Source organism: Calonectris borealis, chromosome 17, assembly GCF_964195595.1.
Source record: "Calonectris borealis chromosome 17, bCalBor7.hap1.2, whole genome shotgun sequence".
In the NCBI taxonomy this organism is placed as follows: domain Eukaryota; kingdom Metazoa; phylum Chordata; class Aves; order Procellariiformes; family Procellariidae; genus Calonectris; species Calonectris borealis.
The window spans coordinates 16,857,823-16,874,807 of record NC_134328.1 but is presented as its reverse complement, the minus strand read 5'-3'; the positions used below and the strand labels follow the sequence as shown (position 1 = coordinate 16,874,807).

Sequence of the window (16,985 nt, the reverse complement as noted above, 5' to 3'; positions counted from 1 at the left end):
GAAGCAGAGGACTGACAAACTGATTTTTTTCTGGCTGGTGACCTGTAAGTGTGCAAACACGCTGCCGTTTCCTCTCGGTTGTGGCTGTGGCTGACACGGGCGGGTGGCTGCAGAGCTTTACCCTTGTCCCTCTGCACAGAGATCAGATCTGAAGCTCATTTTTTTTCCTTCTGCAAATTTCCTTCACCAAGACAGTTTTGTCAAACGTGCCTGGAGCCACGCAGGACCTGCTCACCTGCAGAGAAAGAGATGGGGTGGTGCCTCCCAAGCAGGCTTTTAAAATGTCAAGGGCGAAAGAGGGTGGGAAGAGGAGGAGGAGGAGGAGGAGGAGGAGAGTGCTGGGGAGATGCTCTCTGTTCACAGGAACCTAAAATGAGGGGAGCAGCACCATGCTCCCTGTTAGCCCCAGGAAGGAATGGGGATTTATTTCTACGTCCCTGCCTGGGGGCCGTGGGAATCACCTGCCCTGCAGCAGTGCAGCTGCATGCACACAGGGCTCTGCAGATCAGTGCAAGCGCCAGCGCAGTCCCTGCAGGGACCGTGGCCCAGAGCTGCCACGCTGCCCCCGCAAAGACAGCGAGGGGCTTCTCCAAGGGACCCCGAGGGGCTGCCGGCTGGGTCCGAGGACCGGGAGCCCCCCGGGAGCAGCGCCCGCCGTCCGGGGGGCCCGGCTCGCTGCAGGGACCGGGCCGCGCTCAGCGCGCGCTCCCGCCGCCGCGCGCGCCCCGCTCCCCGGCTTTTGGCGGGAGCGCGCAGGCAGCCGCCGCCGGAGGCGCGGTGCCGCCGCAGCGCCTGAGGGGGGTCCGCCGGCCCAGCGCCCCCGCCCCGCGACTGACCCTCGGGGCCCGCTAAATCCCCCCCGTCCCCTCAGCGCCCGGCTGGGTCCCCCATCCCCCGAGGTCCGGCTAAATCCCGCTGTCCCCTCAGCACCCGCTAAATCCCCCTCCAATCCCCTCAGCGCCTGGCTGGGTCCCCTCGTCTCCTCAGGGCCCCACTAAATCTCCCTCCATTTCCTCAGCGCCTGGCTAGGTCCCTCCATCCCTTCAGGATCCCGCTAAATCCTCCCCTCCATTGCCTCAGTACCTGCCCGGGTCCCCCGTCCCCTCAGATCCCACTAAATCCCCCTTGTCCCCTCAGCGCCCAGCTGTGTCACCCCATCCCCTCAGGTCCCGATAAATCCCCTCGTCCCCTCAGCGCCTGGCTGGGTCCCCCCCATCCCCTCAGGTCCCGATAAATCCCTCCTGTCCCCTCAGGGCCTGGCTGGGTCCCCCCCATCCCCTCAGGTCCCGATAAATCCCGCCTGTCCCCTCAGCGCCTGGCTGGGTCCCCCCCATCCCCTCAGGTCCCGATAAATCCCTCCTGTCCCCTCAGCGCCTGGCTGGGTCCCCCCCATCCCCTCAGGTCCCGATAAATCCCTCCTGTCCCCTCAGGGCCTGGCTGGGTCCCCCCCATCCCCTCAGGTCCCGATAAATCCCTCCTGTCCCCTCAGCGCCTGGCTGGGTCCCCCCCATCCCCTCAGGTCCCGATAAATCCCCTCGTCCCCTCAGCGCCTGGCTGGGTCCCCCCCATCCCCTCAGGTCCCGATAAATCCCGCCTGTCCCCTCAGGGCCTGGCTGGGTCCCCCCCATCCCCTCAGGTCCCGATAAATCCCGCCTGTCCCCTCAGCGCCTGGCTGGGTCCCCCCCATCCCCTCAGGTCCCGATAAATCCCTCCTGTCCCCTCAGGGCCTGGCTGGGTCCCCCCCATCCCCTCAGGTCCCGATAAATCCCTCCTGTCCCCTCAGGGCCTGGCTGGGTCCCCCCCATCCCCTCAGGGTCCCGCCAAATCCCCGCATCCCCTCAGGGTCTCGCCAATCCCCCCCCTCCCCGTCCCCTCAGCACCCAGCTGGGTCCTCTGTCCCCTCAGGGTCCCGCTAAATCCTCTCATCCCCTCAGTGCCTGGCTGGGTCCCCCCACCCCCTCAGGTCCCTCTAAATCCCTCTTCCCGCTTTGTGCCCCAGGACCCCTCTCCCGTTGGAAGGGGAAGAGCCCAGGGAGGTGGCAGCAGGGCTGGCCCGTGAGCCTCGGCCCAGGCGCCATGTTTTACATGCACTTGCTCATCAACAAGCGCGGGCCGTTGGCCAAAATATGGCTTGCTGCCCACTGGGAGAAGAAGCTCACCAAATCTCATATATTTGAGTGCAATTTAGAGACTACCATTGAAAAGATCATCTCGCCAAAGGTAGGCTATTAAATGATGAGGTGTCTTCTGGTACGTTCTGGGGCAGAGGTGTTCATCTTTCGCAGGGAGCAGGACTATTCCGTCGTGGAGACTTACGTTAGGACAAATTTGTGGCTATTTCAAAACCAGTGTGAGGTAAACCCCTACTCTGATTTTATTCAGTTCTCATTCGGATAAAACCTCCATCCCGTTAAATGACAGTTATATAAATATTTTACTTGCTATTTTACTCCTGGAGATCTGTGGCATACATTTATGTACAGTGTAAGAAAATGTTACCACAGTATATTCAAATGTATTTTTCCGCACACGGATAGAGCTCCAGGGAGTGCTCTGTGGGCACTGCTGGCCGAGGGATCACGGTACGTGGGTTTGAGCTGCTCGTGAGGCAACAGGAGCCCATCAGTGCGGTGTGGAGTGGTAGCACTGGCCTTTCTTCGGAGACTTTGAGTACCAGCTGTGGGTATTGTTCAACATAATTTGGGAAATGCTGGTGTTTGAGGAAATTGTCTCAAACAGATCAAAAAGTCAGCTGCTTAACCAAAGTCAAGGGACTAAGAAAACGGCTGTGAAATTGTACACAGACCATTTGAGGATATTGCTTTTACTGATCTTATAATAAGTAACTTTTGACATATTGTAACCATCCTTCCACTTTCAGTGGACTTCTTCCAGGTCCCCCATTATAAGCCAATAAATATAGAATTAAGCATACATAGTGCCTATGAGAGATTCTGTATGAACAGTCCCAGAAGCTGAAGTCCTCTGTGTATCACAGATAAGGTACGACTCAACGAGCGCAGATGCAGGCAGTCAAGTACCTGTGACTCAGTCCTTGGCCTCGCCGTTGCGATCGCATCCAAGGGAACAGTGAGGGACGCTTTGCACTGTCACTAATCGGTGGCTCAGGAGATCCAAGGCTTTCAGCTGGTGCAAGCAGATTTTTTAATTCTGTCCATGAAAATACCTGCTTGATATTTGGTAGCCCGAATTTCATTGTCTGTCTTGCATGGGTTACGATTAATAATGTTGTTAAAATGATCTTGGTATTATTTGGTAGTATTTTCCAAGAGGTACTAGTTAAGTACCCTCTACTTTCTCTTGCATGCTGTCCTGTCTAGCATCTAGTGTGACCACGTTGAGTATGCTTGGTGCAGGAAGACTTTACATAAATGAGGGCATAGTTATGAACTTTATTTGCATAAATAAGGGCATAGGTGTGGTGTCTGCTCACTCAAATAACCAAAGCGTCAAATACTAGGATATGCGCAGCTACTTTCTGTTCAGGGCGTGTTACACTGTTCGTTGGCAGTCAGCTGAGATGTTTTAGATAAAATAAGAGCTTAGGTAAAGTAAAGAGTTCAGGACTCACACTTCGGCATGGCAATGTTTAGGAACAGAAGCAACTAAAAGTTCGTGGCTCTGAAAATTCATTTCTGTTCACGATGCTCTATATCAGCACAAAGCCCTGCTGAATTTCATAGAGCTCTGTACTGGTATATTTTAGAAGAACTCTGTTACTGCTGTGTAATATTTTCATTTTAATGTTTTTGCCAAAAATACTAACTCCTGAACAACTTTTTTAAATCATCAAAGTTTACAATAGCTCTGCGAACTTCTGGGCACTTACTCCTAGGAGTGGTGCGGATTTACCACAGGAAAGCGAAGTACCTCTTGGCAGACTGTAGTGAAGCTTTGACAAAAATGAAGACAGCCTTCCGCCCGGGTATGTACAGAATTCTGCATTTTCCTATCTGTGTCCTTTACAACTCTCATTTTAAAAGTTCATTTTGGATATTTCTGTTAAATACATATTATTGATTCCAAAGGAAATTGAACTTATTGGTGCCTACTGCTGATGTGTAGTCTGGCTTAATTTAATGCCATTTCAGGTCTTTGACTCCTGTAAAAGAAGTAGTATCTGAAGTGGTCTTATGAGAAGAAGCTTGAATTCAGCCTCTGTTGCTAGATAATTAATTTTAATTTCTGATGACACCAACAACATGTCTAACAGTTTGTTAGTGCCAGATCTGACAGTGTTTTGAGCTCCAGCCATGTAGCCAGCGAGAAGGGAGCAGAGATGACTGGATCCTTCTCCAACGGGCTGTACGTTTGTCATACTTGGGCACCAAATGGGGAGCAATGTTGTCTAAAAAAAGGCTAAGAACAGGACACCAGTGTCTATTGCCAGCCTTAATGTGCTTTGTGACCTGGTCTGTTTGGAGAATAGTGAATATCTACTCTACGTTATTCTCAAGGATAAGATAATGATTAGTTAGTTAATATGCATAAACATTTGGAAATCTCTAGAAGAAACACTTAAGTACAGAGTACTATCTGTTTTGAATAGATACTACAGTAGCTTATAGAGGACTGCATGGCACAAAAACAAGACACAACGATCACAGCTGCAGCAAGGGAGACTCCAAATAGATATAAGGTGGAAGTCTCAGGGGAAGTGGTAAAATGCTGAAACAGGCTGTCCAGGGAGGGATGCTGTGGAATCTCCATCAGCAGAAATAGTCAAAAGTGATCTGACTTAGAAATTAACCCTGACTTGAGCAACAGGTTGGATTAGATGACCTTCAGAAATCCCTTCTCATCCGAATTGTTCTAGGATTCTCTGATTACCAAGTATTTGCAGTCTCACTTCATAATTATTTGATGCTGGAGAATAGCGTTATACAGACACCGGAGAGAAAAAGAAAATGCAATAATTCATTTGAAGTGGTGTAAAAGACTCTAGGCTAAATGTCACCTGTGAGAATCTTTCAGGGACTTAAAGTAGCTGTTCATAAACTCAATGGATTTACAGCATTTCAGGTCCTGTAGCAGCAGACTCTTCTGTAAAAAAATATGGCTTCTGAAGTATATGTAAACTAAGGATTTTAATTCCACTTTGGAGTCCTCTTGACAAAGTGCCTAAGCTTTACCTTTCTGTTATTTAGAATGGCAGCAGACCATCCTGACAAGTTTATAGTCTTATTATACATACTTGGGAGAACATTACTTCTATTTTATTGATACTTATTTTGTTATGTTGTCTGTTTCTTTTAGGACTTGTTGACCTTCCAGAAGAGAACTTTGAGGCTACTTATCAGTCCATTACACTACCTGAAGAATTTCATGATTTTGAAACACCACTACCTGATTTAAAGTAAATGCTTCCCTCGTTTTTATTCATTATTTTAGTATTTTCAGAAGTAAAAGATATCCTTGCTGATATCTGATCAAGACTCAAATTGAATTGTTTTGATTTGATAACTGGATTCTCCTAAATTCTGAGTCAGCTTTATAAGGCTACAGTCACAGGAATTGTGCTTTTGTAGAGTTCCTCAAAGTCTATTTAATCAACGTTACAACGAAATAATGTGTTGAACTTAGACTTCAGGATTTTCTAATTTTAAATTGTCTGAGTGAAGCCTGCAAACAACTTACTGACCTCAAGAGAAGATAGAAAAGTTAGTATAAATCCTGTTACTAGCTCTGGCTAGTAACCTCGCAGTGTTGTACTGTTCCATTGTGTAACTGCATTTGATTTCTGCTCCACTGCTCTTTGGGGCCGGAGTATTTTATCAGCAGTAATCAGCTTGCCTCCCGATGAAAAGCCAGCATATTTCTTTGGCTTTTCTGACACAAGTCAGCATTAATGTAGAAAATAAGCACAGCTGTGATGTAATACTATTTATTCAAGCACCTCAATGTGCTAACTCTGTAAAGCGTGCCTTTTCTGCCTACCCAAAGAGTCCCTGTGGTTTGATTTACAGATGATGGTGTTTTACACTAATTAGATGCTTTCTGTGTGACAAGTGTCGGGTAGATAGCAGGGCCTGGACGGGAACAAACTCACACAAGCTGAAGTTTACTGGCAGAAGAGAGCGGAGAAATATGAAATATGGAGAGGAGGATGGGTGCTTCCCTTGTCCTTATAAATATGTCTGCTGTTTCTTGGGGGATGGCTTGCTGAGTATACACCCGGATCATTTGTTCATGGAGTTCCAGGCGCGGGGAGCATTTCAAAGTGCAGTTAGCTAAATGCTTTCCCCTCCTCGTGGACCTCTCCCCAGCTATCTCCTGTTACGGCTATTGCAGAGTGAGTCTTCACTGTACAACGTACGTTGGAGATTGCATAGAAACTTTGGCTAGCAAAGAAGGCAGCTGCCTACTTGCTTAGAGGTATCAATTTTAAAAAACATATAGCACCTGTTTTCCACATGCTTATTTTTAGCTTTTAGAGGAAATTAAAAGCAGTGAATTTCATCAATAAAACCTTAAATAGCTTGAATGCAAATAGCTTTGGGTTGTTGTTCTCTCTCCACAGAAGTGAGGATCAGCCGGGGTGCTTTCAATGCCATAGAAAACAGAAGCTTTCTTTGGGGGTTTTACGATAAAAGGATTGAAGACTGTTTAGAAACAAGTTTTCACATTCCAGCTAAATGGTCAATGGGTTTCAGTTCACCCTATATTTTGTATAATGTTTTTTTCATCAGTGCCATTGATGTTGCTGAACATTTTACCTTGAATCAGAGCAGAGCTGAAGACATCACACTTACAGAGGATTACGAAAGCAATATACTTCTCTGTGATAGAAACTTTGGTGAGAGAAGTTGAGAAATTAGAAATATTCCATAAGGAAAAGTGTGTTTTATGCAAAATTTTGTACAGTTTGAGTCCTTTCCACATGTGAAGAAGCTATTATTAAAAATGCGTTTGTTTCATGCTTGTGCTGATTGGCCCGTCATACCATCTCATGCTTAATTTTTTGTGCAAGTACTCTGCCTAAGTAATATAATATGATATCAGAGATGGAGAATAAAACCCAACATTTTTTGCTTTTTACTGAATTAGCTAAAATTGTTTATTGTTTATTCCATTTGAGGTATGGGATACCTTACAACCTTTTAAAAATTATCTGAAAAATTAGGAAACAGATAAATATGTATTTCAAAAATTAATGCAGATGAAGCATCAGAAATTCTGTCTTTATTCAGATGAAGAACCAGATGCACTAAGAAAACAGAGCTTCTTTGACGGCAGCATCTTAATGAGCAGTAACAGCCTTGTGGCTGATCACAACTCTGCGAGCGTGAATGGAGACAAGTCTGCACTGCATGAAGATACTTACTGTTTTGAGCACGACTGTTTTGGAGATGAGGAGGATGCTGCCGATATGATTGGTAGGGTTTACTGCAGATAGACAGAATGACTTTCATTCCAAATATTCTTATTCTTACAGGAAAACAAACAAGACAGCATGAAAGTGATTGTTTTCAAACATAAATTCTATATTTTTTTGTTGTTTTCATACTTCATTTTTTTCTACTTGTCATTAAATCTATGATCACTTAGACATTGCCAAGTAAAATTTACTAAAGAAGGTATTTCCGTTTTTTAGAATTAAAGGCATTCAATTTATACTTAATGTTTACCAATTTAATTTATATTTTCCAAGGTGAAATGCTGCAGCATTTTTATCCTTATTGTTGTAATAACAAAGGCAGCAAAGTAGCTTCTACATCTTTATGATTTAGAATATTTACGTAAACCTTTATAGATTTATACCTTTTAAATAATATCAATATCATACTTTTCAAAGAAAAGGTGGAACTCTCAAAATTAAGACTAATGTTCTCCTTTTTGTACTGTTGAAGGCAGACGTATCATTGATAGCCATCTGTGGAAGCTGAGCTTTGTTTGTTTGCACAGAATTAACCTTAAATAAGTAACATTAGGCTGAATCAGGCTACTTCATGACTTCTAAGGCTTAGAATGATTAAAACTATGCATTTTGTATTAAGAAATCCTGTTGAGGGATGAGCAAAACGGCCTAGATAAAGAGACTCTTGATATGGAGGAAGAACGTCCTTTGTCACAAGATCTGCCAGAGAACAGCACAGCCAGTGAGTTTGCAGTGTCCGCTCTGTCTTACTCATACGAACCCTCTGTTCCTGTATTAATGCCTGAAGTTACTCACATTCAGCTTTGTATAATATCCCGTGCCTCTTTCCTTTGTTCATTACTTTTGTTTTTTTCTAATATGCTTCACCCACCACTTCAGGTATAATTTCATTTGACCTAGGGATTCCAGATTTGTAACTTGACATTGCTTAGAAACACTTTTATATGATCTCCTGTTGGATACGCTGTGGATCCACCCTGCTGCTTAGACAGCATGATACCACTTTGTAGAGGAAACTGAATGGGTATGCTGTAACTTTGAACTTTACCTATGAGTATTTCTGGCTTCATATTTCGCTGACAAATGACACTTTAGTAGTCCATAAAGGTGCTGTTAGTCTTCTTTTGGTTTGATATCGATGACATCAATTTTTGAAAAGCGTTTCTGGAGTTTTTTTAATATCTTAAACCCTTATACCCCCATCACACTGTTACTTCAAAACTGAGTAATCTGGAACAGCTTTAAAGGGAAACAGTGGCACTTGCCCCTCCTTGCACTAGTCCTGGTACTACCTGTTCCTTTTATGTTGACAGAAATGTCCACACTGCCATGCAGTTGCCTGGAACTGGAATCAGATATGTATTGAAACTAAACACTTTCCCCCCTCAACACTTTTCGTCAGGTGGGTTTTCCTCCAGATCAGTCCTTCAGACTGTTCCACCACCCGGTCGTACAGATTCTGGGGTCAGCAAAGGAAAGCATGCAGTGCAGAATATGAGCAGCAGCAGTGCCAGTTATTGCTGAGATTATAGACAAAATCATAGTTTTCTAATTCTGATCTTTTTTGTCTGATATCATTCTATGTCATGAGATTGAGAAATTATTCCATCTTGTAAACTTTTTTTTTATTTGGGTTGTTTGCGGGGTTTTCTTGCAGTTGAGTCCAACTGCGCAGACACCACCATTAAGACAGTCAGTCATCTAATGAATGAAGCAATGCTTTTCTTGAAAGAAGACGACGGATTTGTGCTTGAGCCAGTTGATACAGGTCAGAACTTCACCAGTTTCTTGCTGAATGTTTGCGTTACTAGGTTTGGTTTTCTTCTTGTTAGTGAAAATATTTGCAAAACAGATTATTTCCACTTTAGATTTCACCTGCTCCTGCTGTCAGAGTTATATTTTATCGTAACTATTATACAAAAACAGTATCAGGTTATTCATCTAATCAGCCCAAATCTCTGCTTACAGTTTCTTTCACGTACCAAATCAAGTTTTGTTGCTCTGCAGTTCTGCTGGCAGTGCAAGCCCAGCCTATTCATGAGTGTTACTGAAGTTTCAGCTGAAGAACTTTTATTGCTAGTGACACATCGATCTTAAAACTTTCAGGCCTTTGTAAAATTTTTTTTTGTGAACTTTTAACTTTAGTAAGATCCAAAAAGAAAAATGTTTCATTTGTTCTGTGAGTAAATCTAAATGTCACTTATCATGTTGGTGGCTGTTAGCAAATAAACAAGTTCATGTTGACACTAATATTTAGAATACTGAGTTTTTCAGCCTGCCAAAACATTCTTCAGGAAGTTATGGCTATATAACCAATCCGAGTCTTTCTTTTGTGTTTACTACGTACATCTTAATTAAATTGCTAAAGGATTAAACTGACAAATACAGATACTAATTATGAGGTAATGAAACCTGTTGAATACATCAGCAATTCTTGGAACAATTAACTTCCTGATGGATTAAAGATAGCTTATTCAGTCTTGTTGGTATACCATGTGTTCTCATTAAGGCCTCATGTTCCCGGTTCTTTAGTACAATAGTCATATGTCTTCCATAATTAAACAGACGTGAATTTCCTGTACAAGAACACAACGAGTATACTTCACGAAAACTTTTGGAGAAATGGCCCATGCACTTGTACTTTGATTTTCAAGTCTGTGTGGTGCTTCAGGAAGTCAGCAGCCTGTCCGTTTGATTCACAGTGCTTTTTTTTGCGCTGAAGTGTTCTGTGAATAGACCTTATTAGACTTTTTTTTTTTAAATACTTGCTCTATTTAGCTGTCACCCAGAGGAAAAAAAAGAAAAGAAAGAGGAAGTTGCTTGTGGATGTAGACAAGGAGCTCGGCTGCAACGCTATATACAACCAACTTAACAACTGCATGGACATCCTTGCGACGTTAGACCTTGCACCCCCAACAAAAAAAACAATGATGTGGAAGAAATCAGGAGGCGTGGATAAACTCCTGTCCCACGCTACACAGCCTGTGGTTCATGCTGAGCTGCAAATGGTAAAGATCAATTCCTTGTTGGTTTTTACGGGACTTTTGCACATCTAGGATCTAACTGTGAGAGATTTTGCAGACTTGGTTTTATGTGAACTCCTAGAAAGCTGCAGGTGCATAGCATCGTTGAAAGTATTGTTTTGCAGAACAGTTCAGTTGGACACCTGATGATTATTTGCACTCACCACCAATTGCTTCATCAGAAAGACCACCTGTAGAGCTCACGGCTTTAATCCCCAGTGCTCCAACCACAAGTGAAAAATGACAAAGAAACTTGAGAGCTGATGTTTCATTTCACATACTGGCACCTGACTGATTGTACAGTAATATACGACTTTTTAGATTTCTGTCAATTTCTTTTCTGGTTTCTACTTTGTTTTATTATTTTCTGTTTTGTTTCTGCTCTGTAGTCAATATGACACCACATTTTTCTTCTACATTTACTTTAAAGACATCGGGCTTAAACATCATTATTATTATTATATTGTTAATGGCTTTGGAAAGATGGTATGGCAATTTCTTTTGTACTTTCCCTACTGGAGATTAAGCTTCCAGCTGGAGGGCAGTCAGGGACTTGCCTTTCAGAGGACCAAGAGGTTCCTGATCACTCTGTCGCTTTGGCTAGAAGGCTGGGCCAGACCACCCTTTCTGTGGCTGTGGACCTGACTGCTCTTTTTGCACAAGAAAGACTTGTTTCGTGGAAATAGGATCTTATCAAAGCCTCTCGTGTCCCAGGTAGTATCTGACAGATCATTCAAAGCAGCTGTGAGTTTAGAGCTGGTGGTAAGATAAAGAAGAGATCAACGTGTAGACAAGGTGATACAGAAAGATACGGTGTAAACTAGGTGCAGCACCTTATGCTGACTGCACTGTTTTTTCTGTTGTGTAGCTTGGAGAGATCTGGGAGGGAGAGTCTGCAGGCAAACAGCTCTGCAGGTTCCTTACAGCAGCACAGCCTCACCACTTAGAGTCGAGGTGCAGAATTACAACTTGTTCTTTATGAGGATGAAAAACACTCACACGCCAGTACGTGGGGAGAGAAATCCACACGCAGATAACTGCAGACGTTTTTTTTTTCTTTCATCCCTCCTTACTGGCTGGCTTCAAGGAAAAACGATCCAAGCTGTTCCTAAGCCGTTTCTTCGTGGAGTTCAATGCCAAAGTTGAAGCTGCAGAGGAAATTACTTTTTTAAAAAATTGCAGGTTTTCAGAATGACCTAATTAAAATCTTTATATCTAGGTTGCATTAATTAATATGCAGCTCATGTTCATACCTTTGTGTTGATGTTTGCAAAAAATCTAACGTTATAGTCTGAAAGCAAACAAATAAAAATAATTGTTTTCAGTTGTTTGCAAAATGCTTCAAGAGTCGCGGATTTAAGATGAGAAGAAATAAAATACAAAGGGAGTCTGAAATTGAAGAAACAAGAAAAGAGCAAGATGCCACAGGTAATATTTTAATTCTGTTGTTGCAGAATTAGCTGTTAGAAAATATTTTCTATTTTATATAAAGTGTGAGAGACACATGCCCAGTGTTCGTGTGCAATATTCTACAAATCAAAGGCCAAAGAAGTTAAATGTTAAGGAAATTTGCTGTTAATTATTAAAACAAAAAAGGGGTTTTGTTTTTGTAAGTACTTTGCTGTTCTTTTGTTCCTTAGATCAGAAATTAAATGCAAGTCTTTTTCTTCCTTGTGGCATAAGGAGGTATTCTTGGTTTCACCTGTGGTTTCTCTAATTGTCTACCAAACTGCAAACTAAAAAAAAAAAAAAAGAAGCTTCCCACTTATTCTGAGCTTAATCAAACTACTCTCCAAATTTCAAAATTCATGTAAATAACTTCTACTTGTATCTTGAAGATTGTGTTTTGGTTAATATCAAGCAAGAAGAAATGTTCCATTGTAGATCTCCTGTGAAGGTGATGCATCTGCTTTCACTCCTTTGCTCTGCTAGAAATATAATCTGTATGGCTGTCGCAGAAGTTAATCAACAAAACCACCTCCTGCAAGTCCATAAAGGTCAACTTTTAGAAAAGGAAAAACTCTCTTGAAAGGTTCTTTTGTGGTCCTATTGGGAATGACATTTATTCTGTATTTACTCATTCTGGCTCTTACTCTCAAAGATTGCTAGCTAGGGTGTGATTTTTGTTTTACAATTTTTTTTTTAAGGACAGCGATTCATGGTAATTTCCTCTTAAACCTTGTTTTTTTATTAATACAGAGATGCTGATAGTAGAAGAGCCAAGTTACCTACAGGAGTCAGCTCATTCAGAGACTGAGAGAAAAATTAGAAATGATTCGTTTATGTTGACATCACAGAATAACAGAAATGAAACTGATGATAACTGTGGTGAAACTATAGTGAGCAGTTTCCATAAATTTTAGAGACCTAAATGTATTTATTGGTTTCATTTTATGCTAGGGTTCCATTTAAAACATGTTAAGAAATTACTAATACGTTTGAAAAGGATGCTAGAGACAGCCGATATAGCATTAAGTGGCTTGTGTCAAGTTTATTTATAAGCACTTTGGTAGACTCTCACAATGAATGAACGATTAATTAAAATGTCTATTAATCAGTATAGATTACAGTCTGATCACTAAGTATAAATGAAACCTTATTATGAAATATAGCCTCTTTGTACCAAGGAGATAAATATAATCATCTTCATAAAGGATAAAACTTATCTTTTTTGTCTCATATTGAGGAAATACTTAAGCAATAACAAATTATCTATTTCTGCCATCTTTATTTAGGCTAAGGTGAAAGGGCATTCTTTAGAGAATAGGAGGCTTATTCAAGTTGAAAAAGAATGACAAAATTGGACCTATCGGCAGTGGAAAATGTAGGGTCTGTGCCTGAATTGAGCCCATACGTGTAGATCCAGCTGTAGGATAAACACTACAGCAAGGTCCTTTCCTATGTGAGAAAAGGCATGGTAGAAATAGCAACTATGAAATCATTTTTGGAAAACATTTATTATGATTAATTATTTGAGCAGAATTATGTAATTGAGAATTACATTGTATGCATAAATTGTAATGTCTATTGATCGTTCTTTCTGTCCTAACAGCAGGATGGAACGGCTTTCTCTGAGAGCTCCTCACTGGCGAACAATTCACTGGGCCAAGAAGCTGAAATACAGCAAGCTGAGTTAACAGATGTACGTGTACTTGAAGCTGACAACTCTGGCTTATTTCAGAACAGAACTGTGTTCTCTCTCAGAAATACTAAAAAAAAAAAGTGATGGCATCATGAACTTACAGTGACTTTTGGTGTACTAACACCATCTTTAGTTTTGCCAGTCAAAAACTTTAATAGCTTGATGAGAGATATGCGTATTCCAAAGAGATTGTGCTTCCTGTAAGAAGGAAACAGTTTCTGAACTTACTGGCTGTGAAGATACTCAGGCACTGAAACAGGGACAGTCTTCTCCTGTCAACCTCGGAGGTTAAGCCCAAAATCCAAAGCCAAATGTTTGAACATCCTTTTTGGCCCCTGACCAGTACAAATACTGTCAGAATCCCGGTCGCGCAGAACAGTATTGTGTTGTGAAGCTGCCTCCCCAGGGCTCGCTGGGACCACTTTCACAGTACCGAACGTGGTGTTGCACCTGATCTGTCTCTTTGTAGCAGAAAGAACGTAGTTAGCATTCCTTTCTCTGCTTCACAAAGCCTAGTATGACCGCAGAGGTGTTAGAGGTCCCAGATAGCCCGAGTACGTCCATCAAAATGCCTGGCTCCCATTGGATTTTCTATTAGGCTAGCACCTTTGTCCTTTTTATCATCATGGTGTGTGACTTTTTACACATGCTGTCTAACCTTCTGTTCTATTTCCTCTCAAGGAGCTAACGAGGAACGGGAAAGACAGTGAAGAAATAAGATGGAGCAAAAGAACTCTTCAGTTACTAAAAACTTTACAGGTACCTGTATTTTGGTACTGGATTTTGTACTGGATTTTGTAATTAGGTGCCAAAACCATGTGTTGATTTCAGTTGGACCATGTCGGAAGATCTCCTACTCATATTGCTGCCTCTCACATGCAGCGTATAGCTGTGTTTTATTGGGTATTTATGTAGGAAACCAGGATTCTGAGTGCCCTCTCCCACAGCTGCTGGAATCGCTAGAATTTTCTGAACATTTGCTTCCACGGCAGCGTTTGCTGTAACGCTGAGCCCTTGCTCTCTTCCTTCTATGAGTATGCTCTGGAGTATCTCTACAAAACCCAACTCCCAGCTGCTTACAGGTTGCCAGACCTTGGCTGAGCGCTGCAGGGTGCCATCGCTGGGCTGTTCATCTGCTTGAGCTGTTTCTGAGATGAAGGCTAGGGAAATGAGTGAGGGTTATGTTAAGAAGAAAGCTGGTCACACCTTCTTTAAGAGGTTTTAATGCCCCAGTGCTTGCGAGGTGCTTAAAATTTAGCAGAGAGCATAGCCTTTGCATCAGGATGGCTTATTCTGCTTTTCTTGCAGAAATCCTTGTAAAACTGGTGAAGCTGTACCGTATGATACCATATGCGTATCGACAGGACTGCAACAGGAGCCAGCACAGGCTGCCCTGATGCTGAATGTCCAAACTCCTGGCCTAATGCCTCAGTGCTCTCCCTTCCTTTTCGCCTGGATGAGTGTTTTGGTGTTTCAGCATTGGTCTGGTTGGGGGTGGGTAGAAAAAACACAGAAAAAAGTTATTTTTCTTCAGGTCAGTTCTCTAATCCGATGTGCCACGTGGCTGAACATGGAGGAAGGCGATGGAGAAATCTGAGCAAGAGGGCGAGGGGAGCGGGTTTTGTCCACAAAACACAGCAAACTTTGGTCCAAGCTTAGCTCTTCCCTAGTGCCGGAGTTTGACTTCACAGCCTTCTTGGTGGTTTTGTTTTTTTTTTAAATGATTTTATGTGAACATACTTAAAAAGTTCTATGCAATGCCCATAAATAAATACTTACATAGAAGTGTAGCCATTCAAAACCAAGCAATAATAACACTCAGTTAGCTGTGGCTGAAATTGCCTATGATATAGCTGGTACTCTGTATCCAAAGAACACGGAACGCAATGATTTTTATTGTTTTGAATCATAAAAACCATTATAGATGTGCTTCATCGCATACCTCAGTACAGTTTCATTGAATTCACTGCGGGCATATGTAGATTTTAGTAACATATGTAGGTGCTAGCAATATTATGGCAATAAAATGTTAAGAGCCACTTATATAAATGCAAATGCCAAGATAAGATCTATTCAAAGCGTTCAAGCAGAAAATATTAACTCCGAGCAGCACTCTTCAGTTCAGACTTGATGGCGTCTGGTTTTACTGGCAGTGAAGCTGACCTGACTGATTTTCTTGTCCCTTCTGCAGCACCTGAAGAGATCAGGCGTGCGTTCTTTCAGTTTACGGGAGCTCTGTCGGAAAAACAACCGGAAAGAAGCTGCAGCCAAGTTTTACATCTTTCTTGTTCTGAAGAAGCAGTCGGTTATTGAGCTTAGTCAGAGTGCTCCCTTTGCTGACATTACAGCCACCCTCGGCCCAACGTTCACCACTCACTGAAATCATGTAGTACTTGGATAAGCTAATGAAAATAAATCTTATTCTAAATTTTTCAGCAAATATATTTCCTGGAAAAATGATTGAAAGTCTTGTCAAACGGTGGTAACTGAGCAGAGCTCTTTTTCCATGGTATCACCTCTCAAAACTGGCCGAGTAACCGGCTTGTGCAGGTGTGCTGCTTCGGCATTGGTTACCCAGGTGTTCACTAGTGTGTTAATTTTTAATATATATGGTTATATAATAAGCAGTTGCTTATTCTGTTAATAAAATACAGCTAAAATACATCAGAGATTTACATTGTGAGGGATTTTATGAAAGTCCTTAAAAACCTTTTCTGGCGACCAGCTTTGGAGGTTAAATTATTTTTAATGGGGCTTGTGTGTGTTAATGATCTAACACCATCAGTAAGAGAAGTTTTTTAAGCTCTCTCTATCAAAAAATTTAGTCTATTTGAAATTATTCCTTTCAAAGAATGTTCATTATTTGATATTTTAAGGTCTAGGAAGCTACTGTCTCGAGCATCGTTTTTGCGTGTTCGGGCAGAGAGAAGCTACGCTATCCCTAGAAGAGCCACGTAAGCTTGAGGAAGAAATCCTATTCCGTAGAAATCCTGCAATTTTAGATTTCATGGAGCATGTTTACCTAAAGACTTTTTATTTATGTGTAGACCTATTTAAAAATGGATGTTAAACTGAAATATTACTAGTTCTTTGCATTTTTATCTAATTTAGGATAAGTTTTAACACTTTTACTGTCATTTTGTAAAGGTAGTGTTTTTCAGTTGCATCAAACCTGCGACGCATGGGATGGTTGTGTGCCTTCAGCGCTCCAGTGTTACAGTGCTGCGGGTATGCTGACGTCTCTTGATAGGAAATCAATAAAAATCACAAGAAGATGTTTCCTTAGCTCGTGGCGTTTGTTCTGAGGGATCAAAACTGGCAGCCGCCTAAGCCGTCCTTTGGGTTCGCCTTCTCAGACTCAGTGTTTTCAGTGATTTTCTTAAAATTTGAAAGGACGGGTGATATTGCCATCCTGGTTTTC

At 42.2% G+C, this 16,985-nt stretch overlaps 1 protein-coding gene across 1 annotated transcript; it reads left to right on the top strand.

Annotated features, from left to right (window-relative positions):
- Positions 1-2,076: 2,076 nt before the first annotated feature.
- On the top strand, positions 2,077-15,944 carry RAD21L1 (RAD21 cohesin complex component like 1). Its single transcript, XM_075167067.1, has 13 exons — positions 2,077-2,220; positions 3,808-3,946; positions 5,278-5,377; positions 6,711-6,817; positions 7,212-7,397; positions 8,019-8,120; positions 9,057-9,167; positions 10,178-10,407; positions 11,748-11,850; positions 12,622-12,761; positions 13,475-13,564; positions 14,246-14,323; positions 15,756-15,944. The coding sequence occupies exons 1-13, from the start codon at positions 2,077-2,079 to the stop codon at positions 15,942-15,944; spliced, it is 1,719 nt and encodes a 572-aa protein (XP_075023168.1).
- The last annotated feature ends 1,041 nt before the right edge of the window (positions 15,945-16,985 follow it).